This window comes from Erinaceus europaeus, chromosome 12 (genome assembly GCF_950295315.1).
Source record: "Erinaceus europaeus chromosome 12, mEriEur2.1, whole genome shotgun sequence".
Lineage (NCBI taxonomy): Eukaryota > Metazoa > Chordata > Mammalia > Eulipotyphla > Erinaceidae > Erinaceus > Erinaceus europaeus.
This window is the reverse complement of record NC_080173.1, coordinates 62,174,751-62,201,914: the sequence shown is the minus strand read 5'-3', so window position 1 is coordinate 62,201,914 and position 27,164 is coordinate 62,174,751. Positions and strand designations below refer to the sequence as shown.

General features: G+C 41.4%; 1 protein-coding gene across 1 annotated transcript in view; it reads left to right on the top strand.

Annotated features, from left to right (window-relative positions):
* Nucleotides 1-24,717, top strand: part of C12H17orf67 (chromosome 12 C17orf67 homolog) — a 31,347-nt gene extending 6,630 nt beyond the window's left edge. Inside the window, exons 3-4 of the mRNA XM_007526693.2 lie at nucleotides 21,236-21,373; nucleotides 24,296-24,717. Of these exons, the coding sequence (XP_007526755.1) occupies nucleotides 21,236-21,352 (117 nt within the window). The 3' untranslated portion in view covers nucleotides 21,353-21,373; nucleotides 24,296-24,717. The remainder of the gene's footprint in view (nucleotides 1-21,235; nucleotides 21,374-24,295) is intronic.
* The last annotated feature ends 2,447 nt before the right edge of the window (nucleotides 24,718-27,164 follow it).

Genomic DNA, 27,164 nt, shown 5'->3' with positions numbered 1-27,164 from the left:
TTGGGCATTGAAGTTGCTTTCATATTTTGGCAGTTCTGAATAGTACAACTGTGAGCATAGGGTTGTATCCTTTCGTGCCATGTGTGCTTAACCCGTTGCACTACCACCTGACTCCCTAGGGGTGTATCCTTTTGAATTAGTGCTTTCATGTCCTTTAGACATATACCGAAGAAGACTCCAGTCTTGACATAGTCTAATGTAAGAAATAATATCTACTTTCCTGTCTGTAGCTGTGTACAGAGATGTGTTACCAAACAATAATGACAGTGTTTTCTTGATGAGAAGATTTGGGGAGAACTTTACTTTCACCTTTCTATTCTTTTTTGCTGTTACTCTGTGCATTAGTTTCCAGTGTATCTGGGTGACTATAACAAAGTCACACAATTGGGGTTGGGGGGATTGTGATTACAGAAATTGATTTTCTCATTCTAGATGCTAAAAGCTCTAATTCAAAGCACTGGCAAAGTTAGGTTACCTTAAATAATGCCTATTTTGAAACTTCTTCCTGCTACTCCTACCTTCCTACTGGGTATGAGAGCTTTCAACTAGCTTAGTACTCACTGCACAAGAGTGCTAATTTTTTTTTTTTTTTTTTTTTTCCTCCTCCAGGGTTATTGCTGGGCTCGGTGCCTGCACCATGAATCCACCGCTCCTGGAGGCCATTTTTTCCCCCTTTTGTTGCCCTTGTTGTAGCTTCGTTGTGGTTATTATTATTGCCCTTGTTGACACAATTCGTTGTTGGATAGGACAGAGAGAAATGGAGAGAGGAGGGGAAGACAGAGAGGGGGAGAGAAAGATAGACACCTGCAGACCTGCTTCACCGCCTGTGAAGCGACTCCCCTGCAGGTGGGGAGCCGAGGCTCGAACCGGGATTCTTACGCCGGTCCCTGCGCTTTGCGCCACATGCTCTTAACCCGCTGCGCCGCCGCCCGACCACCTTTTTTTTTTTTTTTTTTTTTTTTTTTTTTTTAAGGAGATGCCTGGGATCATACCCAGGGCCTCACGCATTCAAGGCACTGAGCTCTACCACAGAGTTACAGCTACTGCCCAAGATTGCTATTTTTGTCTTAAGTCTGTCTTTCCTACCAGACTTCTCTAAACTGCTTGGGTTGGGGGACTATTTATTTTCCTCCTTTCTGAGTCTTCAGCACCAAGCAATATTTGGCATTTATCAAAATACACATTATGCTTATTTCCATTCCTTTGCTTTGCTTTTCTCCAGGGGAGAAATGTTGTAGGACATAACTCTACCATGAAACCTGGAGGTTATTCCAAAAAAAATCTTCTCTATTACCTCACTCAAGTTCATTCAATTTCTCTTAATCATCTCAAAATTTAGGGAAGAAATTATTTGCCAACTGCTGGGGTGAACTATGGAAATTCTTTAAAACAATGTCACCCCAGCTAAAATTATGTCTTTTATGATTGTATTCATTAAGTGCTTGCAACCCTGGGAATATACTTTCCATTTTGGCCTGTGTCCCTTTAAAGAAAGTTCTTGTTGGGTAAGTATAAATCATATTAGCTTTATTGTAAGTAGTCTTCACAAACTGTGCTTTCAAGTTTAGTCCCTTGACAAATGTATGTAGTAATTCCATTACCCTTTTGTTCCCAGCCTTCTCAAAGACCTCTTGAGAGTGGCAGAGATGTAAATTGTATATATCACAGATCTGCCTTCTTTTAGGTTAAGCCTTCAAGTGTCCCAGTCTGAGCCATTCTTCTGCTGCTGTGATTACCTAGCTTTTACTAATACACAAAAGAACCATCCAAATGTTGATGGACTTTTAATTCCATGCAAACGTCACAGGAAGGATTCTTGAAAAAGTCTTCTCTTTGCTAGATTGACTGTCCCCTTTGAGATTCTCAGTTTAGATATGATTTCCATGGACATTTCTTTCTTTTCTTTCTTTCTTTCTTTCTTTTTTTTTTTTTAAATCACTTTCTTCTACCCCAAAAGACTACATTTGTTTTCTACTCTAATTATTGAGAAGTTATTTATTTGCATCATCTAATTGGCATTGGATAAGGAGCACAGATCTTGTTTTTTGTTTTGCTTTAATTTTTCCCCCTTGTAGAAAAGAATCTAAAAAAAAAATATTAAACTTAGTTTTTCCATCTACCCCTTCTTTCTTGATCCAGGAACATTTGAGATTATCATTAATGCTGGGTCATGTCTAACTCGGCCAACACAATTGTTGAATTTGTGGTTTTCAGCAGATTTGCAGTTTGGCTTTTCATCTTTGACTAATGATCATTTTTAGGCCTTTGTGGCATATTCATTTTCCCAACATTTTAAATAAATAGTGAAATGCCATGGAAACCAGTTCTCCTTTCTTCCTCTCTCTACATGTGTGTCTGTTTCGGTTGTTTTTCTCCAGTGATGATTTCAGCTGCTATTTAGGAGTGTGAAATATATATTATCCTTTGATGCTTTTGATGTACATTTGGCTTGAGCCATTATAATGAGCAGTTTGACACATGCTGTGGAACCTTCCAAGGAAGATTGGGTAAGATTACTGAATAAAAGCACCCGGTTCATTAATTCGTTCCCATTTCCCAGCTGAGGAAATTTTATTAAGGTCCTTTTATGTGTCAAGCACTAAGCTATATATTAGGTAGATCTGATGGTTGGATGTGTGGCAAAGAGGAACAAGTATTGCATGAATAAAGATGCAAGTGAGGGCCAATGAAATAGTTCAGTTGGGTAGTGTGCTGCTTTGCTATATGGGTGACCCAAGTTAGAATCCAGTCCCTACTGCATTGAAAGAAGCTTTGCTGTGGTGGTCTCTTTCACTCTCTCTTTATTCCTCTGCCTCTCTTTTTAATAAACACACACACACACACACACACACACACACACACACACACACACACAGACACACACACAGACACACAGACACACAAAAAGAAATTGAAATTATAAAAATATATCAACATATCAACATATCAGAAGACAAGGTGGTGATGCACCTGGTTAAGTACACACACTACTAGGTGCGCAAGGACCTAGGTTCAAGCCCCTGGTCCCCACTTGCAGGGGGAAATTTCACAAGTGGTGAATCTAAAGGTGTCTCTCTGTCTCCTTCCCCACTTCTCCCTTCCCTCCTTCTCAATTTCTCTATCTCTATCCACTAATAAATACAATTAAAAAAAAGTTTTTTGAGGCCAGGTAGTGGTGCACCTGGTTGAACACATATTACCATCCTCAAGGACCTGGGTTCAAGCCCCCAGTCCCCACTTGCAGAGGAAAGCTTTGTTAGTGGTGAAGCAGTGCAGCAGGTGTCTCTCTGTTTCTTTTTCCTTTCTATCTCCTCCTCCTTCCTCTTGATTTCTGGCTGTCTCTATTCAATAGACAAAGATAAAAGAAAAAAAACCCCACTTTATCAGTTGTGACATTCATTAATATACAGTACCACAGTTGCATCTGAGAAGTCTTGAAATGTTGGCTTATGAGGGCAGACACAAATTTTCCAAAATTTCAGTTGTACTGTCAGTTGTTTTCCTTGTAGTGACAGAGTCACTTTATTAATTTTTGAGATGAGAACTACTAAACATGCACATAAAACACAGCTAGTTTAGTCCTTGACATCAGTAATTGCCCAGCTGCTGTTCTTTGAGAAAACCTCTGTCTTTTGTTCTGTGACAGGTGTGCTATGTGCATGTTCCCTGTTTTGTCACTTTCTACTGTTTCACCAGGGCATTCATTAGTGAAACTGACATCTATTTTAAATAATTTTATTTTATTTATTTATTTATTTTCTTCTTACTGGAAGGGACTAGTGGTTTATAGTCAACAGGAAAATACAATAGTTTGTACATGTATAACATTTCTCAGTTTTCCCACATAACAATCTAACCCCCTCTAGGTCCTCCTCCGCCATCATGTTTCAGGACCTGAACCCCCCCTCCCCCAGAGTCTTTTACTTTGGTGCAATACATGAAACGGACATTTTAAAGGCTGTTATTTTAGATCAGGTGGTGGTGTACCCCACTGAGCTGACAGCTACCATGCATACAGACCTGAATTCAAGCCCCTGGTTCCCATCTGCAGGGGAAAAGCTTCATGATTGGTGAAGTAAGGCTGAAGGTGTCTCTTTCTCTCTCTACCTCTCCTTCCCCTCTCCATTTCTCTCTGTCTCTATGTAATAAAAACAAATAAATAAAAGGAAATAATGATAAAATAAATATTGTTATTTTCACTTTGAAAAATTTTGTTTATTTAGGGTGCTGGGGAGACAACATAATGGCGATGCAAGATTCTCATTCCTGAGGCTCCAAAGTCCCAGGTTCAGCACTCAACACTACCATAAGCCAGAGCTGAGCCATGCTCTGGGGAAAAAAAAAATAGCATAGAAATGGAGAGAAATTGAAAGAGAATTGGGAGATAGAAAGGGAGAGAAAAAGAGAGAAACCTGCAGCACTGCTTCACTACTTGTGAAGCTCCCTACCCCGTAGATGAGAATTAAAAAACACTTTTTAAAATTATCTTCATTTACTGGATAGAGACAACCAGAAATTGAGAGGAAGGGGGAGATAGAGAGGGAAAGGGACTGAGAGACACCTGCAACATTACTTCACCACTTGTGAAGCTTTCCCCCTGCGGTTGGGGACTGGGAACTTGAACCTGGGTCCTTGCTCATTGTAACATGATTGCTCAACCAGGTGGACCACCATCTGGCCCCAAAGGTGAGAATTTTTACTTTAAAAAAAATACATATTTAGGGAGTCGGGTGGTAGCGCAGCGTGTTAAGCACAGGTGACACAAAGTGCAAGGACCAGTATATGGATCCTGGTTCGAGCCCCTGGCTCCCCACCTGTAGGGGAGTCATTTCACAGGCAGTGAAGCAGGTCTGCAGATGTCTGTCTTTCTCTCCCCCTCTGTGTCTTCCCCATCTCTCTACATTTCTCTCTGTCCTATACAACAACAACAACAATAATAACTGCAACAACAATGGAAAAGAACAAGGGCAACAAAAGGGAAAATAAATAAATTAAAAAAATTTAAATAAATATATACATATTTATTTATTTGTAGGATAGAGACAGAAAGATGGTTTGCAATGGAGGGACTTAGGATTTGGAACTCTGGTGGGGGGATTGGTGATATGTAATTTTGTAAATCAATATAGAATCGCTAATAAAAAAAAAGAAAAAAAGAAAAGAAAACTGACAACTAGACACCAAATTACAGATGCTACCATGGCTCCATCCTGACATCTCTGGGCAGATGACCTCACCAATGTGTCCTGGACCCTTGCATCTCCAGAGGTCTGGTCCACTAGGGAAAGAGAGAAACAGGCTGGGGGTATGGATAGACCTGTACGACGCCCATGCTCAGCGGTGAAGCATCTATAGAAGCCAGAACTCCTATCTTCTGCTCCCCATAAACAACCTTGATCCATACTCCCAGTGGGGGAGAAGTGATAGGATGAAGATAAGGGAACTCTGCACTCCAGCTCCATCAGCACCCAGAGAGAGAAGGAAAAGGAGAGGGACATAGGGAGGTAGCTAAGATATCATGAGTGACTTAGAGGGGAAGAGAGTATTGAATCAGAAAAAGAAGGGGCAACTATGTATAAATGTGGACAGATAGTTGTACAGATAGTTCTACTACATTAGGGGAACTGTGGTGGATTGCAGTGGGGAGAGTGAAGATTCAGAACTCAGGTGGTGGGAATGGTGTGGATTCAAACCCCTGTCGACATGTAATTCTGTAATATATATATAAAAAATAATAAAGAAAACTGACAGCCCAAACTGGTTTTGCTGAAGACCAAGGCACGTCTACCCTAAACCTGAAAGTGACACTCATCTTGATCAAGAGCAGGACACAAGCAAATGTAGAAAGAAGAGGAAGAGAAACTGTATTAAAAATTCCATAATGTAGCTCAAAAGCAACCAAAGAACGGGACCTGAGGCCACATGGAGGGCAGGGAGTTAGGTTTATTTTACATTAACGGGTTGCACAGGCCGATTCCTACCAGACCTGCACATGCTTGTCCTGCAGCACCCAGCTTTTATCAGTTTCAAACTTGCCATGGCACAAGCTGATTGGTTGGAAATAGTGTCCATCAAGGTGCTGACAATAAAGGTGAGTGCAAGTGCAAGGTGGCTACCACCAGAGCCCGCCATTGGAGGATGCTGGAATGTAGAAGTGTGTGTCCACCAGGAACCTGTGGATTTTTCATTTCAAAACAGTTAGAGGAAACCACATTTCACTCCTGCAGGACCAGCATTCATTTGTCCAATGTACTTAGTATCTACTTCTCTGAAGCAAACATCCTTCCTGCCCTTTTTTGCTTTTTTTTCTACCAGAGTAGCTCTGGTTTATGGTGATACAGGGGATTGAATTTGGGACTTCAGAGCCTCAGACATGAGAGTCTCTTTGCATAACCATTAGGCTATTTACCGTGCCCTGAAACAAACATCAATAACATGGATTGCACATACTCTCTGTTCTTTTCTTTGGGCAACAGCACATCCTTGGTGTCCCCTCCTCCAGGTATGGCTGCTGGTTTTCTTTAGCCTATCCCATATCCGTCTTTCATGCTGCTCTGCCCTGCCCTGCCCTGACCCTTGTGCTCCAGATCTTATGCTGCTTTGTTGGCTGACTGACTTTAGCTTGGCTCCAGAAGTGAGATGGAGGTCAAGGAAAGAGAAGAGAGAGGAGAAGAGAGGGAAAGAGAAACGGAGGGAGAGAGAGAGAGAGAGAGAGAGAGAGAGAGAGAGATGCCTTCCAGCTCTGCAGGGGGTTCCCTGACCTTGGCAGTTTCTTATCCATGGCCCTGCAGGTCTGAGTATTGAAATGCTCTTTGGTGACTCTCTTAGCTCTGTTTACACACCTGTGCATAACCCTTGCATTATCACCCCTATGTGAACCCTTTGAGGTAGAAATTGAGGTTGTCCAGAAGTGCAGACATCAACAAAGGTTGTCAGTTACAACCACAGACAGGGCCAGAGGGCAGGGTCTCTTTCTCTGTAGTGACAAGTGGGGGACGGTACTGCGAAGGGTTTTTCTCAGAATCATCCAGAGCCACAGAGCAGAGCAGCTGCAGGTGGGCAGTTAGTCTTCAGCTCCTACCTCTTTCCAGGCAGGAAGTGTTGGGAAAGGCCTGCAGAGGGCAGTGGCCCTTTTAGACTGCAATGTGGGTTCACTCTGTGAGGTGGAACAGACCTGGGAATGGGAGGTGGGTATCCCAGGAAGTAGAAGGTATAGGTGGAGTGACGACAGATGGGTGGAGGGGTGAGGAGGCTGAATGTGGGGTAGGGTGGTAGGGTAGAGTGTGGTGGGGGAGGCCAATTATGAAGACACAGCCTGTGGAAGGGACAGAGATGGAGGAAGTATACCTGAGGGCACTTTGGAAGACAAAATCAAATCCTGAAGCTCAGTAGTAGGCAATGATGCTCCAGTTTGGACAGGACACCCAGCTTTTTTCCTTATGCAGCTCAAGGCCCCAATCCAGCTACTTCCTGCTATGGACACAATAATGTGTAAGGCTGGCTGCCCTCCAAGAAAAGTGGGATCATGTTCTTTGCCTGGACCTTGTTGACATGCCTCTTTCATTAATGTTTTCTTGTTTTGTTTTGTTTAGATTGAAAGAGAGAGGGAGAGAGATAGAGAGAGGGAGAGAGAGACACCACAGCACCAAAGCTTTCTTAAATGCTGTGGGGAGTTGGGCTCAAATGTGGGGCACACACATGGCAGTGCACTATCCCAGTAAGTTATTCTGCCAGCGTTCGCACAACATTTTCAAGGTTCATTGCTGTTGTACCCCACTCCTCTGCTTCTTTTTATTGCCAAATCATAGTCCATTGCGTGGGAAGACTATACTTTGTTATTTTCATGTACACTTGGGTTCTTCCTAATTTTCATCCACAATGAAGAATGCCACTATGGACATTTTTTTAAAATAAAGATTTTATTTGTTTATTAATGAGAAAGATAGGAGAGAGGGAAATAACCAGACATCACTCTGGTACATGTGCTGCCAGATATTGAACTCAAGGGACCCCATGCTTAAGAGTCCAATGCTTTAATCCACTCCGCCAATTACCGGACCACACTATGAACATCTTTATACAAGGTTGTGTGTCTTCATTTTCTTGGTTATGAAACTAGGAGTTTAACTGTGGGGTCTTATGGTTTAACATTTAGAGTGACTGCAAGATTTTTTTTTTTAAGCTAAATATCCTTTAACACATAGGAACACTTGTTTGATAGCCGTCAGTATAACACACCCAGCTTTCTGACAATTATCCTTAAAAAAGGTGACTTGATCACAAATTCATGTCGCCATAAGTAATGTCATTTTGTGTTGAACTTAAAAAAATGGTCTTTTCTTTCTCTCTGTCTGTGCCAGCAGTTGGATTTGGGACCTTAGAAATTCAGACATTAAAATTGTTTTGAATAACTATCATAACCATTGTACTATCAATATCTCCCTGGTCCCAAAATGGTCACATTTTATATCATAACATTTAATGTCACAACATGTGAACGTCATCTCTTTAGACTTATACTGTCCACTCAACATGTTATTTCTGGGGGATGAACCTGAGGTTTTTGCTGCCTCAACTATGAATTAAAAAAACATTTCTTTGTTGGGTGTTGGATAGTATGCCAGCTCCCCCTGGCTTCTGCTTAACCATATGCCTATATAGGGATAGATTTAATCCCATTCAAAGCTTTGGCCTATTTACATAAATCACTTTTACATTTACATAAAGCACCACACTCCCTCCAGGGCATTGGTGGTTTAGTGGTAGAATTCTCACCTGCTCCACCCCCTCTCCTTGTCACACCCTGATCTTCCACCAGTCACTTTTCGCTCCACCCTCTCTATGTCACATCCTGTTTCCACCCTACTTGGAGAGTATAAAAACAGCTGCTCTTCTGATTAAAGACACTTGGAAGTTGCTTTCCAGCTCCGAGAGTTCCAGAGTGTATCTCCTGCGAAGTTAGTGCGGCACAAGTTCCTGATCCCTCTCCCACTCAGCAGCCTAGATCGGCTCCAGTTGAGTTCTCTCCAACCCAGAGAGCACTAGCTCGGGAAGAAGCACCATCAGGCTATCCCGGCAATTGGGGGTTAGTGTTTTACAGTTGACAGTAAATACAATAGTTTGTACATACATAACATTTCTCAGTTTTCCACATAACAATACAACCCCCACTAGGACCTCTGTAATCCTTTTCCATGACCTGTACTCTCCCCACCACCCACTTCAGAGTCTTTTACTTTGGTGCTATACACCGACTGAAATTTTTATTTTGTTTCATATTATTATTATTATTATCATTATTATTATTATTTTTCCTCCAGGGTTATTGCTGGGCTCAGAATCCACCACTCCCGGAGGCCATTTTTTCCCCCTTTTGTTGCCCTTGTTGTAGCCTCGTTGTGGTTATTATTATTGCCATCGTTGATGTCATTCGTTGTTGGATAGGACAGAGAGAAATGGAGAGAGGAGGGGAAGACAGAGAAGGAGAGAGAAAGATAGACACCTGCAGACCTGCTTCACCGCCTATGAAGCGACTCCCCTGCAGGTGGGGAGCCGGGGGCTTGAACCGGGATCCTTATGCCGGTCCTTGCGCTTTGCGCCACATGTGCTTAACCCACTGTGCCACCTCCGGGCCCCCTATTATTATTATTTTTAACCAGAGCACTGATCAGCTCTGGCTTATGGTGGTGCGGGGGATTCAACCTGGGACTTTGGAACTTCAATTTATTTATTCCCTTTGGTTGCCCTTGTTGTTTTCCATTGCTGTTGTACTTATTATTGTCATCATTGTTGGATAGGACAGAGAGAAATGGGGAGAGGAGGGGGAAGACAGAGAGGTGGAGAGAAAGACAGACACCTGCAGACCTGCTTCACCACCTGTGAAGCAACTCCCCTGCTGGTGGGGAGCCAGGAGATCAAACCGGGATCTTTCTGCCTGTCCTTGTGCTTTTTGCCACCTGTGCTTAACCCGCTGCACTATTGCCCGACTCCCCCCAACTTGCTATTTTTAAAAAATTTAAATTATTTTTAATTGCCACCAGGGTTATCACTGGGGATTGGTGTCTAAATGATGAACTCACTGCTCCTGGCAGCCATTTTTTATTTTTTCTTTCTTTTTTTCTTTTTTTTAAATTTCCTTGTTGGGGGATTAATGGTTTATAGTCAACAGTAAAATACAATACTTTGTACATGTGCAACATTTCCCAGTTTTCCACATAACAATTCAGCCCCCACTAAGTCCTCCTCTGCCAACATGTTCCAAGACCTGAACCCTCTCCCCCAACTCCAGAGTCTTTTACTTTGGTGCAATATACCAACTCCAGTCCAAGTTCTGCTTAATGTTTTCCCTTCTAATCTTGTTTTTCAACTTCTATGAGTGAGATCATCCCATACTCATCCTTCTGCTTCTCACTTATCTCACTTAACATGATTTCTTCAAGCTCCATCCAAGAGTTGAAGTAAGTGAAGTCACCATTTTTGATAGCTGAGTAGTATTCCATTGTGTATATATACCACAACTTGCTCAGCCACTCATTTGTTATTGGACACTTGGGTTGCTTTCACAAGCTATTACACATTGTATTGCTATGAACATAGGTATACACAGATCTTTTTGGATGTGTGTGTTGGGTTCCTTAGGATATATTCCCAGGAGAAGAATTTCAGAGTGCCCTGGCCTGCGGGGTTATCGACGGAAACCTAGGGTAGGGGGCGTGAGAATGGAAAGGACAAGAGACACGAAGAACGAGAGCAAGACAGGAGGTCTGATCAAGCTCTGAAAATTTTATTTTGCAGCCACAATTTATGCACAAACAAGGAGGAAGTTCTGCTAAGGTAGTGGGGGAGGGAGGTGAGTGAGCAACTTTCTAAACAGCTAGATGGTAATCTCAGTTCCAATGGTTGGAATGTCCTCTCACTGGCTATATGAGAGTCTTAGCTAAGGCCTTGGCTCCCAGCATCTCCTCCCCTTTTACAATTTAAGTGAGGCGGGCAAATGAGGGCAAAAGCTAGGAATCTTATCAAGAGATAAGCGGGCATTAACCAGAGGGAAGGAAGTATTGACCTGATTTCTCCCGCGGGGTAAATACTGATCTTCCCGCATCTCATACGGCTCTTGGTGTCTTTTGGGGAGGGGAGGGAGAGCCACTATTTCTAAGGTGAGGAAAACTCATGGCGAAGAGTTCTGATGACCGACACCAACCTCCATGCAAATCAGGTTTGCTCATGGGGGACTCAGAGGCGGACTATAGGGTCCTCCCCCTGCAGTGCTTAGCCCTGCACCCCTTACTGGTGCCCACTCCATGCCAAGGCTGGCGTGCATAAATCTGAGTTTTATGCAGCTCCTAAAAGAGGTCTGTCACCCTCAGGTTCAGCCAAGCCTCTGTCAGCCAAATCAAGTCTGTGGTAATATATTTGTAAGGGTTTCAATGCCAAGGAGTCAATTTGTTGTTTTATAAAGCCAGTAATCTTACTAAAAATAAAAGGTTCCAAGGTAATCATTAACAAAAAACTAATCAAGGGTCCCATAAGGGGCTCTGTAGTGACTCAAGACTATTTGTGGTGGAGTCTATAACTTGTTGTACTTTGTCAGAAAATTCATGGGAGGAATATATAGAGTGTCCTAATGCACCACCAGCAAGTCTAAGGGAAGCAGTCAGTGGATGTGATGTCCAAGGGAAGAAACACAGCACGTCTGGTTCTCTGGTGGTCGTCAGCACCAACTGATGAAATTTTTCTTCTTCATAGAGGGTCAGCTGTGGAACAAGCAAAACTAGGAGGCAAGGACCAGGTAGAGAAGAATTGACATGAAAATATAGGGTGGTGTTGTACCAAAACACAAACAGAGGAGGTGCATACACATTAGGTGAGGTTCCTTGAACATGAGGAATATTGGGAGAAAAGTGATTGGTCAATAAACATGCAAGGATGAAGTCAGCAGTGGTAGGTCAGCAGAAAGAGAAGACTTGGATAGGGTGGTGAGGTTAGCTGGAGTATATACTGCCATGGCGTCCTTTGTGGTAAGGACTTGCCAACAGGGACTCTGTGGATTTTGCAAGAGCAGTAATGTCATCCACCATAATAAAAGGAAAACAAACATGGACATCCAGTGTTGAAAAAGAGAAAAAGGAAATATGTCTCTAACTGGAAAAGTGGGTGGCTTTGTCAATGAGATATAATAAATGGACAATTCAAATTTTTGTAAATATTAAGGTTTAGTATAGTTACTTCATTGACACTTTAGCCAACTGAATACTGGGGGGTGCATTCCCCTTCTTTTTTTTTTTATTTATTGAGCTTTTAATGTTTTAAAGGAAACAAAAATACATGGATTGGATGTCTATTGAAGCAAAACAGAGCATATGGCTCCTAAGGTTTTTGAGCTTTTTCTTGTTTGAGCTGTAGCCCACATAAATTTGGAAAAAATACCAACTGAGAAAAAAAAAGTTTTTGTTTACTAAACATGGGCAGGCGAATTACATCAATCTGTCAGAGAGCATTGGCTTTTATCAATGGAGATTAATCTTAAAAGTTGAATAGCAGGATCTTAATTAAGCAATGCAGGAGCCAGTAAAGTGCTCTCACTATGGCAGGTCAAGCGTTAAAATATTAAGAGGCTTCTAAAGAAATGAGAAAAATTTTAGGATATGAGTGACTTTAGGAGTCATCACACACCCATAAATAAAAAATGAAAAATGTTTAGTTTTAAATCTTACCATATAAGCAGTCAGTTCTTCATGTGCAGATGTACCTATAATTATTTACTTAGGGAGAGAACTTGTACCAAGTTAATTGATGATCTAATGGTTAGAATTGGCTTGAGTTTTTAAAATATGATTTTAGAAGGCACTTTACTAAAATATACCAATATATTATAGAAAGTCAATAACTAATGTGTTGACATGATAAAATGTTTACCATTTTTTTTAGCATTATTTTAAACTGATTAGACAGTTTAAGCACACTACTATAACTTAGGTTACTAAGATCTTTACTCATCACAAGGCTATCATGAGTAAGCATAGATATAAAACTCTTAATAGATTTTGCTCCTTACAACTCTAATATGGCAACTTAAAAGGCTAAAATAAAACCTCATAGCTTAATTGTTCAAAATACTAATTTTCTTAAATCAGGATTTGCCAAAACAAATAAGACCAGAAGCACCATGTATTACCTTAATTTATCAAGAATAAACCTCTGACAGTGTCTTAAAACAAGCCAGATAATTTTTTACTCTCTAAAAGAACTAATTAAAGTTTGACATGTAGAATCTGTACTCTCAAAAGCCAATTATTTGATAATAATTTTTGTAGTCTTTCTAAATAGGGGAGTTATCTCAGTAACAACTTTATCAGAAGGAGTAAGTCACTGTAAAAGCACAAGTAACTAACTCATGAGTAAGATAAAAAAATCTCTTACCAAGTTTTAAAATAAAAGTTTTAACCAGAACGTTTTTATCTATATTAGACATAAAACTCTCTTAACTTTTTACCTAGTCTCTCTTATGTTTTAATATCTAGTGTTTTTTCTCAGGGAAACCAGGGGCATACTTCTTGAATAAAATGTAAAAAGGTTAGCTAAAACATCTATGCGGCTCTACATTAGGCCGCCCCATATTTATTTGATAAGTTTTATTTGGAAAAAATTTTTTTCTACATATCTTATTTAAATTAAACCTCATTTATCAGAGCAAAAGCCTCTGGCATGTAAATAATTAACATAACCATTGTGTTATCTTTTACTAACCCAAGCCAGTTTTGCCTGTTTAGTTGAGAAGGTATTTTTAAAACTTTTTTTTTTTTTTTTTTACCTATCACAGTCAAGATCTAGACACATCTTCAGTGTGTGATATCCAATTTTAAGATGCTCTGTTTGAATTTTAAAGAACATAAATTTAAAAGTTATCTTTTTAACCTCCTGTAGCGATTCCCATAACCAGGATCTCTAAACCCAATTCAGTTTAACAAAATTTTTCTTTAAACTTTAAACAAACTTAAGTTACTTAAAGAGTTAACACACATTAGTGACATTGCTTCTCAAAAACATTTCTAGTGTCAGACAAATGCCAAATCTGCTGTGGATCAATATCCACAAAACAGTTTACAGGACATTTTGGAGGCCCTCCAGAATGTGCTGGAACTTTTTCAGTTAAATACATAGATAATTTGCATATTAATTTGGAGAAGAAGAATTTTCACGTTCAATACTTAAGACTTTTACTTTAAATCTTTAGCTTTCTTAGCAAATGAATTTTTACCTTTATGTTACCACATAATAACTGTGTTGGAAAACCTTTTTTTTTTTTGATTGACTTAAACAATTTTAAGTAAAATGTTAAACTTTGTTTGTTAGGATCTTTGCTTATCACAAAGCTATCACACCCTTAGGACAGCTATGAACAAGGGTGGGTACACAACTTAATTGATCTTTCACTTTGATTTGGATAGGTAACTTAAAAAGCTAAGATAAACCTCATAGCTGAAATGTTCAAAATCAATTTTTACTGTTAACATTTCTTTTAGATGACCATTTTACACTAAATAATTTTGTTGAATCACATCTGCCAAATGAAAATTTTTTATCAGGCCAGGAATATCATGTTTAACCCGTTTTTCCTGGCAAGGCCACTGCTCTACACTGACTGGGTTACTAGAAATCCAGTTCAAGCATGTAATTTGTTACAAATAGTGGCAGTTGGTATTGGGGTGCTGGTAAGGTTTAGAATTTTCACAAGAGTGAGAGAGACTGCAGGGGTGTCTTACCACATCTTGAGATCTCATAAAATTTCTAACTAATGAATTGATGTTGATATTAGCTATCAGAAGGACGAAACTGTCCTATATTTTACTCTGGTAAAGGTGTGCCAACTCTATGAGTCGGGATCTTTAAAACCACATTTAGCTTAACTAAATCTTATTTAAAACTTAAAACAAACTTTAGTTACTTAGGGGTTAACACACATTAATGAAAACAAGGTTAGCACATAGACTTAAAACAGACATTCTTGGTGAAAAGAAAAATTTTCCCTTTGAAAAGCGCCTTTTGGATTTCTAACTCACAGCCTATCCACCCCCCCCCCCCCCAGGGGCGTTTGTGGCTTAGGGGATGATTGACTGAAGTTTTTGCCAATCTGTGGAGTAGGAGCTCTGTGCTGTGATTGGCTGTGTGGACGGAACAGGTGGGCTTAGTTTACCGCTCGGAGAAAAATCTTTGAAAGTTATTTTTCTGGGCTAAGGTACATTTTTAGAGTTTTAAAGAAACAAATCATTAAATTTCTATCAAAAGTGTCTGCTGGTTCTCTGATTAATAGCTTTTAAGTTAGAGAGAATGTCTTGTTCGATTGATTTCATTCTTTTCTTTTCAAAGAATAGCTTGCTGGAAAAAAGATCCAGAAAAAGCTGGATCTTTTTTGGCTGGATAGTTTTAAGATAATGCCAAATCAAGAGCCCACAGTTCTTTTAACTAATTGTAAATGCTTTCGTTTTTCTTCTATTAATTTTCTAAGGGAAGCTGTTTTTTGTGCTAGCTGAGTTTTAGCCTTGGTGGTATAGTCAGTAATATTGGCCAAGTCGAGGACCGGAGCACAAAACAGAGGGGCATAGGCGTAGGGAGGCAGTCTGGACAAAGAAGAGCATAGGGGTGGCCGGTCAGGATTATGATATTTGGCCGCCTCTTCATCAAGGGATAAGGCCTCTTCAGGAGAAAGACTATCAGGCCCATCTTTGGTGGGGGGGGGGTCTTAAGGTTGTCAAAGAGGGGTAAATCTTAACAGGAGGGAACTTAGCAGGCGGCCTCAGGGGCGGGGTCTCCTGAATCAGGCATGGGAATAGAGACAGAATCACAAACAGAATGTTATCTCTTAAACAGTTTCCTACTCTGGCCCATCTTTTTTCATCAATAGTCCCTTCTAAGGGAAACCACAGACAAACATCACTCACACACACACACACACACACACACACACACACACACACACACACACACACACACACACACAAAACACTTCTTGAGATCCTTTTTCTTAACCCTTACTCCTCGTGTCTTGAGGAACTCTTTGAGGCCCTTAAGCAACAAATCATGTTTACTCAATGCTTGTCCCATAATTGTGTCGCTCTTTCTTACCTCAAAACGGATCAATCTCAGAGATGAGCGAATCTGCGGAGATCACCATCCGGATCTTCACTCACTCTGGGCTAGAGCGGCAATCCTATGCGAACCTTCACTCACTCCTTCTCTGAAGTGGCGGTCCTATGCTTTGTGGTCAACCACTGGGAAGCGACGTTCTCTCGGACCCCAGACCCAAAAAGGTCCCACGTCGGGCGCCAGGTGCCCCGGCCTGCGGGGTTATCAATGGAAACCTAGGGTAGGGGGCAAGAGAATGGAAAGGACAAGAGACATGAAGAACAAGAGCAAGACAGGAGGTCTGATCAAGCTCTGAAAATTTTATTTTGCAGCCACAATTTATGCACAAACAAGGAGGAAGTTCTGCTAAGGTAGTGGGGGAGGGAGGTGGGTGAGTGACTTTCCAAACAGCTAGATGGTAATCTCAGTTCCAATGGTTGGAATGTCCTCTCACTGGCTATATGAGAGTCTTAGCTAAGGCCTTGGCTCTCGACATCAGGGTCATAGGGTCGGTCCATTTCTAGCCTTCTGAGAGTTCTCTAGACTGTTATCCACAGAGGTTGGACCAATTTACATTCCCGCTGGCAGTGCAGGAGGTTCCTTTGTCCCCACAACTTTTCTAGCATTTGTTGCTGCTACCTTTTCTGATGTATGACATTCTCACAGGAGTGAAGTTGTATCTCATTGTTGTCTTTATTTGCATTTCTCTGACAATCAGAGACTTGGAGCATTTTTTATATGTTTGCTTGCCTTTTGGGTCTCTCTTATAGTGAATATTCTGTTCATATCCTCTCCCCATTTTGGATGGGGTCAGTTTTGTTTTGTTGTTGTTGCTGAGTTTGGTGAGTTCTCTAAATGTTTTGGTTATTAGCCTCTTGTCTGCAATATGCAGTTTTTAAAGACTTTTCCATGCTGCTTTATGTAACTATAATTCCTTCACTATTACATAATATTCTGCAGTGTGACTCTATTGTAATTTATTGATATTTATCCTGGTTATCTGGCATGTTTTCAACGTTTTGCTATTACAGACTTGTTGCTTCCATAATTATTATAAACATATATATATATATATATTTATTTATTTTCTTTTGTTGCCCTTGTTTTATTGTTGTTGTCATTGTTGGATAGGACAGAGAGAAATGAAGAGAGGAGGGGAAGACAGAGAGGGAGAAAGATAGACACCTGCAGACCTGCTTCACCACTTGTGAAGCAAACTCCCTGCAGGTGGGGAGCTGGGGGCTTGAACTGGGATCCTTAACTGATCCGTGTGCTTTGTGCCATGTGCACTTAACCCACTGCGCTAGCGCCTGACTCCCAAACATATAGATATTATACACATTTTCTCATTTAAGAGTTTCACTTGGTTTCAAAAATGCCAGATGCATCACCGGGTACTGGGAACTTGTTAGATATGCAGATTCTAGGGAGTCAGGTGGTAGCACAGCGGGTTAAGAGCACATGGTGTGAACTGCAAGGACCAGCGGAAGGATCATGGTTCAAGCCCCTAGCTCCCCACCTGCAGGGGAGTCAGTTCACAGGTAGTGAAACAGGTCTGCAGGTATCTATCTTTCTCTCTCCCTCTCTGTTTTCCCCTCTTCTTTCCACTTCTCTCTGTTCTATCCAACAATGACAACATTAACAACAATAATAACTACAAAAAGAACAACAACAAAAAGACAACAGGGCAAAAAAGGGAAAATAAAAAAAAGACGTATTATTATAGAAATGCAAATTCTGCAACCCCACTTGAGACCCACTGAAGCAGAACCTTTGAGGTGGCGCTGAACAATCCGTGTTTCTGAAAGACCCCAGGTGATTCTGATAAAGTTTGAGGACCACTTTTGGGAGGTATTTAAGTGAGGAGCACAATTTCTGGATTGCAGACAACCACTTGTTTTCCAAAGTGGTTTCTCCATGTCACCACTGACCGGCTGTCGGGCTGAGCTTCACTGATGGGAGATAGAAGACCAGGGACTCATGGCTGAGTGGTACGCAGATCAGTCTTTATTCAAGTGGAACGCAGCACAATCTAATCCAAGCTAAACTAAAATAAAAACTAACAATCTTGTCCTTTTATATACTTGCCAAGTAGGGCGTAAACAGGATATGATGTAGAGAGGGTGGAGCAAAAAGAGATTGGTGAAAATCAGGGTGTGACAAGGAGAGGGGGCAGAGCAGGCGAGAATTCTACCACTGAACCACCAATGCCCTGGAGGGAGGGTGGTGCTTAGTTAACAGTGGTTTATGTAAATAGAATACAGTGTTAAGCATGGGGGATTAAACCAATGAAACAGAAGGGGTTTATAGAAGCAGAATTAGAAGCATACCAACAACTGGCAAGCTTGGAGATAACTTCTCTCAACACTTTGGGCTGGTGGATGATTCCATTTTGCCCTTCAAGTGGGCTGTCAGGTTGGCCTTTGCTTCCAAGGCACAGGTGTGGTAGTTTCTCCTCCCTGGATGCACCAGGCTCAGAGCCACCCCCACCCTGTACACACTTGCTTTCACTATGGGTAAAGGCCCTTCCCCTCTTCCTCCTCCTTCTCCTCCTCTTTCTCCCCAGAGCACTGCTCAACTCTGGCTTCAGGTGGTGCTGGGGATTGAACCTGAGACTTCTGAACCTCAGGCTTGAAAGTCTTTTGCATAACCACTATGATATCTCCCTAGTCCTCTACTTCTCCTCTTTCCTCCTCCTTCTCCCCCTTCCCCTTCTCCTTTCCTAGTGCTTGAGAGTCCAAAGCTTTAGCACTGCGCCACCTCCCGGACCTCCCCTTCTCCTTTCCTTTTCAATTCCAGTATCAGTTTATGGAGGACATTTTTGATTTACAAGTTTTTTGTTGTCACAAGGATACATTTCCTCATTCCTCCAAGGTAAGTATCAGTACATTTCACACTCAACCAAACCATCTTATTCTACCATAGTGACTTAGGTTCCCCAGCCTCTCCTTAGTAATCCTCCTTTTCCCTTCTGAGTCCCCAAATCTGCTGCAATAGACTATAGTTCATTGAGGATTCACCCTGTATTGTCCTCTGCTTTGTTCCTTAGGGCCCATCTGTGAGTGAGATCATCTGGTATTTGTCCTTCTCTTTCTGGCTTATCTCACTCAACACGATTCCCTCTAGTTCCTTCCATGCTGTAGTAAAGGGGAATGTGTACTTGTTTCTCACAGCTGTGTAGTATTCCACTATGTATATATTCTACAACTTGTTTAACCATCCTTCTGTGGTTTATCATTTGGGTTCCAATGTTGGCTATTACAAATCGTACAGCTAGGAACATAGGTGTGAATAGATTTTTTTAAAAAAGATTTATTATTATTATTTTTTTTTACTAATGAGAAAGATAGTAGGAGAGAAAAAGAACCAGACTTCACTCTGGTACATGTACTACTGGGGATTGAACTCAGGACCTCATGTTTGAGAGTATAGTTCTTTATCTACTGTGCCATCTCCTGGACCACTGACTAGATCTTTTTGAATAGCTGTTATTGTGTTCTTTGGGTGTATGCCTAGAAGAGGAATTGCTGGATCATATGGTAGGTTGATTATTTTGTTATTACAACAAATATATTTATTATGATGTTATTTTATTTTATGTTTTTACTAGTGATTTAATAATGATTGACTAGATTGTGGTATAAGAGGGGTACAATTCCATACAATTCCTACCACCAGAGCTCCATATCCCTTCCCCTCCATGGGAAGTTTCCCAATTCTTTGTCTCTGTGGGAATATGGACCAAAGGTCTTTATGGGATGCAGAAGGTAGAAGGTCTGGCATCTGTAATTGTTTCTCCACTAGACATGGGTGTTGGCAGATTAATTCATCCCCCCCCCCCTGCAGTCTGTTTCTATCTTTCCCTCATGGGGCAGGGCTCTGGAGAGGTGGGGTTCCATGACACATTGGTGATGTCATCTGCCCAGGGAAGTCAGGTTGACATCATGGTAGTATCTGAAACTTGGTTGAAAAGCATTAAGCATTAAACTTCACAAAAAGTTTTTAAAAAAGTTAAAAAAAAGCATTAAACTTTGGCTGAAAAGCATTAAGATATAAAGCAGAGGGGTCTGGGTGGTAGCACACTGGGTTATGGGCACATAGTGCTGAAGTGTAAGGACCAATGCAAGGATCCTGGTTCAAGCCCCTGGCTCCCCCACATGCCAGGGATAGTGGGGGTCACTTTGTAAGCAGTGAAGCAGATCTTTAGGTTTCTATCTTTTCCCCTCTCTGTCTCCCCTTCCTGTCTCCATTTCTCTCTGTTCTATCCAACAGCACAATAGCAGCAGCAACAAAAACATTGGAAGGAAAAAAAAAGATGGTTGCTAGGAGCAGTGGATTCATAGTGCAGCAATAACCCTGGAGGCAAAAAAAAAAAAAAAGGTATAAAGCAGAACAGATTGTTTAGTAATCAGAAACTTAGAGATAAAAGTATAGCAGATAAAATTTGTGGTCTTCAGGTTGGAAAGAGCTAGGAAGTCTATTTTAGGTATATTCCATGACTTTACTATTTAGGGCCTATTACTATTTAGTCTATTTAGGGGCCCATGACTTTACTGATTTTTTGACTGAGCCCAATTGCTAACATGTACCTTCATGGTCCAGAGGTATTGTCTGGGAAGATGGTGTCAGAGTTGATGCTAGGACTAGAAAGCTGGGTAAAGGCAGAGAGAAGCCAAATAGATACTCAGAACTGGGGTCTATACATCAAAAAGTTTGAGGCATTCAATCTATTTTCCCCCCTCATACTGATTAGATAGTGATTTATTATAAGACTATAAGTTAATAGGAGTGTATATTAACATCATTCCCACCACCAAAGGTCTGTGTCCCTTCCCCTCCCCTCCTACAGTGGAGCTGAAAATCTATATAAACTGAAAAGTATATAAATACCACTAACTGTAAACCCTATCGATCTGACCTAGGGCCCATGTCTATTCATATTTAGCACAGGAGCCTGTCTAGGTAGGTTGATTTTTAATGTTTTCAGGAACATCCTGTTTTTCCACAGGGTCTGCACTGACTTGCAACCCCACCAACAGCATAGGAGGGTTCCCTTCCTCCACATCTTTGAGATAAAGGCCCTTCTTGAGATATCACTGGGTTGTTTTCATAGGAGTACATGCACCATCTACTGCGTCTGGAGCACCATGCTGAGGAGCAATTCCTGGAGCACTGGCTGAATCCTCACTGCAAGCCTCACTGCGACAGGAACGTGGTCTATCCTGTATAAGGCGTGGTGGGGCAGCCTTTGGTGAGTCCCTTCTCCCAGGCCTTCTGCTTTAGGGAGTCAGCAGTGGACAGCACATTCGTGGGTGTGGAGGGCTCCAAGAGCACATTAGGAGAACCTGCTAGTTAGCAGAACTGAGTCACCAAGAGATCCCCAACAGCTAAGCCTTCTTTGACAACCAGAAAAAAGTCACTCTGGAGTACAAGTCTGGAGAAGTGTGATTTGTTGCAACTGGGATCTTTGCATGTGTGAACAGCCTCTGTGGGCTTGACTGGTGACTTCTCTCATTGCCTTCTTTTCATAGTCTCCTAGGCTGAGAATTTATCCAGCTTCCATCTCTGGCTCCTTTTTCTTCCTTCCTTCCTTCCTTCCTTCCTTCCTTCCTTCCTTCCTTCCTTCCTTCCTTCTTCCCTCTCTCCCTCCCTTCCTCTCTCCCTTCCTTCCTTCCTTCCTTCCTTCCTTCCTTCCTTCCTTCCTTCTTTCCTTCCTTCTTCCCTCTCTCCCTCCCTTCCTCTCTCCCTTCCTTCCTTTCTTTCTTTCTTTCTTTCTTTCTTTCTTTCTTCCTGTTTTCCTTTCTTCTTATTGATTTAATAATGATCGACAAGATCATAGGATAAGAGGGGTACAATTCCACACAATTCCCATCACCAGAGTTCTGCATCTCATCCCCTTCATTGGAAGCTTTCCTATTTTTTTTTTATCCCTCTGGGAGTATGGACCCAGGATCATTATGGGGTGCAGAATGTGGAAGGTCTGGCTTCTGTAATTGCTTCTCCACTGGACATGGGCATTGGCAGGTTGATCCATACTCGCAGCCTATTTCTATCTTCCTCTAGTGGGGGTAGGGCTCTGGAGAGGTGAGGCTCCAGGGTACATTGGTGAGGTCGTCTGCCCAGGGAAGTCAGGATGGCATCATGGTAGCATCTGCAGCTTGGTGGCAGAGTAATGGAACTGAAAGATTGACATCCCATGCCTAGAGTCTCTGGACAAAATCCAAAGTGAAACCTGTCAATGCGGTACTTGTTGCATTGATTTGGTTGAGCTCAGCAGAGTCAGTATCAAATGGTATGGATCGAGAGAAGCATGAAGGAAATCGAGCCATGCACCAGAAGTTCCAGGACTGGGAGAAATATGGGTTTTATAGAGAATGGAGAAGTTTCCTGGTGTCTTAAGAGTTTAAGAAGGCTATAGATAGTTACTGTTATAACCAAATCATTAGGAAATTTAGTTAGGATTTACTGTACTATACAATATCTTACCATGATTTGCGCCATTTAATGCTATTTACAAATAGCTGTATCTTACATACTGACAAGACCAGTTGCTTCTGGTCTCCTTAATCTAAGATTAAAAGTGATTTAATATTTCAAAAAAAAGCTCATAAAAAAGGTTATTATTGGAAATGTATTAACAATTTAAGTCCACTGTTAAACTTCAGTCAGGTTACCGATTTGAAACCTTAAGTGCTTAGATTGGAGGAATATATACTCAGAACTGGGGTCTATACATCAAAAAGTTTGAGACAGGGGAGTTGGGCGGTAGCTCACCGGGTTAAGCACATGTGGCGCAAAGTGCAAGGACCGCTGTAAGGATCCCGGTTCAAGCCCCCGGCTCCCCACCTCCAGGAAACTATATAATATTGATTATATAGTGATTTATTATAAGACTATAGGTCAATAGGAGTGTATATTAACATCATTCCCACTACCAAAGGCCTGTGTCCCTCCCCCACCCTCCTATAGTGGAGCTGAAAATCTACCCTTTCTCTCCCTCCAGAGTTTGGTTTTTTTTTTTTAATTTGGTAAAATACTCCAAATCATATCAGTCAATATCTGCTTTGTGTTTCCCTTTCCATTCTTCTTTCTCAACTTCTGTTTATGAGTGGGATTATCCCATACTCGTCTTTTTCTTTCTTACTTATCTCACTTCATGTAAATCCTTTTAGCTCCATCCAGGATGGGGCGGAGAAGGTGGGTTCCTTATTCTTAAAAGTTGAGTAGTATTCCATTATGTATATGTATACCTTAACTTTCTCAGCCATTCATCTGTTGTTGGGTACCTGTTTTGTTTCTATATTTTGGTTATTATGAATTGTACTGCTATGAACATAGTATACAGATATCTTTTTGGATGGTATGCTTGACTCCTTAGGATATATCCCTAGGAGAGGAATTATTTGGTCATAAGGAAGGTCCATTTCTAGCCTTGTGAGCGTTCTCCAGACTGTTCTCCACTGGGGTTGGATCAGTTTATGTTCCAACCAGCAGTTAGATCTATTGTCCCCACAACCTCTCCAGCATTTATTGTTGCTTTCCTTTTTGGTATATGACATTCTCACAGAAGTGAGGTGATATCTCATTATTGTTGGCTCCCTTTTTTTCTCTGGGTATACCCTCCCAGCCCACCTGAACTGGACTATTTGGAGTTTCTAGCCAAGTGCAAACCTACTTGTGTAAACTTGGGGCCTAGCCTACTTACCCACTTTTTTAAAGGTCCTATCTTCTCTTCCATTCCAAGTCACACATAGGCCCATTACTACATCCAAATGTCCCTCCCTTTTTCCTCTTCTCTCTCTGGGTCCTGATGGAATTGGAGTTCAGAGCCCTCTGGTCTGGTCATCTTCCCCCACTCATTTCTTCTCCATTGGGAATATGGATAAAAATTATTTTTGGGGTTCTTTGGTCTCTCTTAGTCATAAATAATAGAAATAGAAAGACTGCTCAGTGCTATTGTGCATGGATAATGCCCTAGGCTCATTCTTTAATGCATTAGAGAAAAACCAGTGCATGGAAAAATAGTAGCATCTTGTCAGACTATGGAAATGATCTTTGATGCCTTTCCTCCCTCTTCTCTAAATACCTCTCTCCCTCTTTCATTATCATCATCGTCATTGTCATTATCATCACCACCAGCATTCTGACATTATTTTCTTTGTCTTTTCTCCAGCAACCGTTTTGACAACATCTGGATAACATCAACACAAGATGAGGCTTCATTCATTAGCCTCTCAGCTGTGGAAATGGATACCTTCAATTCTGGTGGACTGTGGGCTTGGCATAGGTTGCCTTGGGGATTGATGGCAAACATATATGCTTCTTCATTATCTTAGCCTGTGTCACTCATCAAAACCAGCATATTACAGACTACCTCCCCAAATGGCCTTCCTACCAGTTTGAAAGGCTTGGCAGAAGTATCAGTGTACCCAGATCTGATGAAGTGGGGCCTTCAGAACAGGGCCTATGTCTGTCTGCTTGCCCTGAGGGCTTGGGGAAGCTGCAAAGAAACCCCCCACATGGGGCTATGGGGTCTTTTGCTTAGCTATTTTTCTTCTCTCTTTTTCTGCTTTAATAAACATTGGTATTAAAATTTGCTTTCTGTAGTGTTTTCTTTCTTTTCTCTACAAGAAGCAGAGATGTCTTTCTCTTGTCTGTGAAAATCCAGTTATCAGAAAACTTACTGTTCTTGGAATAAGTGAATGGGTGAAAATACAAGCATCAGTAGTTGTTCATTGTATGTGTGTCTCTGTGTGTGTAGAGATTATTTGCTCAAGTTCATTTCCAGATATAGAACCATAACTTAATAACAGGTGTACATCCTAGTCTTCTAGTTAAGGAGACATTTTTTTTTATGGAAAGCAGGTGGCAGTTTCAGTATCCAGTTCTCCTTAGCTGGCCCCAGCCTCAAAATCTACCAAATACCAGCAAAAGCAGAAGTACAGAGGGAAAAGGAAAGTGGGTTCAATTGTCCAAGTGGAAATAAATCATAGATGCTGCTCACATGGCTTTTGGGACACTCAACAGGACTGGGGGAAATAACAGTGATTTATGCTTTTTTCAACAGTGATATGATCAGCATCTGTCATTTATTTTAGCTGGATGATGTGTCAAATTCTGTAAGTTTTTAAAATTTTATTTACAGTACCTCATTTTGTCATCAAATCTGTTCTACACAGTAACAGTGTTTGCTATTCTATTCTAACTTTTGGATGAGGAAACTGTGTTTATAGAATGCAGATGGTCTTTTTCTGTCTTTCCTGTCAAATTACCAGAGACTTAGTGACTTAAAACAACACTGGGGGCTGAGTGGTGGTGCACTTGTGAGAACACACATGCTACCATGCTCAAGGACCTGGGTTCATGTCTCCATCCAGCTTCATGAGTAGTGGAACAGTGCTGCAGGCGTCTCTCTCTCTCTGTGTCTCTCCTTTATTTCTGTCTTTCACAGTCTCTCTCTCTGTCTCTCAAAAAGAAAAGGCCACTGGGAGCTGTAGAATTGACATGTAGGCACTAAGACCCAGTGATAACCCTGTTGTTAAAAAGAAATAAATAAAACAAAACCAAAAACAAAACACTGAACTAGGAATATCAAAGGAGACCACCTGGGATTGCAACAAGACAGGAATAGAACTACTTTGGGAACCCACCAAATCACCAGAGCATCCAGCTACCACACTCTGCCTAGACCTCCAGCTCTACCCAGTTGAGAAACTTCTCTAAAGAACAAGGAATATCAAAGCTCACCTGAGACTGCTACAAGACGAGACTGGGACTACTTTGTGAACCCACCAAGTCACCAGTGAGTGAAAACACGTGTGGCTTGTGGACAGAGAGGACCCTGAGGAGAGCCCATATCTACTCCCAAGTGGCTGGCAACAGTGGCAGTTTGCCATTGAGGAGCCACCTCCAGTCTGTTCCACCAACAAAAAGACAGCTGAAGGGAGGAGAGGACTCCTCTAAGACTCACCAAATGCAACTTTGACTCTCCAGTGCTACTGCCCTCAGAGGCTGGAGCAGCAGGAGGGGGCCCTGTGCTGACATCAGGGGGCAGAGAACTGACCAGGAAACTCAGGAGATCTATATCCTGGTGGTCTAGTGGTGGGGTTGTATAGTGGGAGAATTTCCACATTGTTCTCCTGATAAGAACATGGTGAATAATTGCCTCAGAACCTACAGACTGTAAGTGGGACTTGTTTAGAAACTCACAGGGCCCAGCAGTGCTGCCCGGCTTGGGTCTGGCTGCTGAGAGAAGCTGAATTGAGCCTGGAGCTTTGGATCATGGGGTGTAGGAGTCTCTTTGCATAACCACTGTGCTATCTCTCCCCCACCCTGATTTGTCTCTTGGCCAGGAGTGAGTGATTAAGCTATAAAACTTACTTGGGCTACCATAGAAAAAAGTGGCTTTAACAGCCACTGTGCTTCAACTCAGGGATTGCGATAATATTGAAACAACTGTTAATTTCCATAACTGCGAACTCTTTAAGTACCTTACTTAGACACAAGTCAATCCAGGCAAGAGTGATCAGTGGACTGAAAAGTACTGAGAGAAGGACTTCATAATACACTATAATAATGGTTACATTGGAAAAACACTGGAGAAATGAACCAGGACAAAAGTCCAGCTGAAAGTCCCCCAAAGGTAGAAGTACAGAAGAATGAGATCAACATACAAATGATAATTGAGGAATTAGTCACAGGACTAAGGAAAGAGCTTGAAAGAATTGTCATCAGATATGCAGAAACAACAAACAAGACTTTGAAAGAAAGCACTAACTATCCAGGTAACTAGAGAGCTGAAAGCTGAAATAGCTGAGCTAAGAGCACAACTAGCTGAACAAGCTAGTACAGGATCAGAACAGGGTAACAAAATAGCTGAGCTACAGAAAACAACAGAAGGGAGAGAGAATAGAATAAATGAGGCAGAAAGCAGAATTAGCAAGATTGAGGACAATTAGAAAAAACTAAGGAAGAAGTAAGAGATACCGAAAAGAGATTAAGAGATACTGAAAACAACAACAGAGACATATGGGATGACTTCA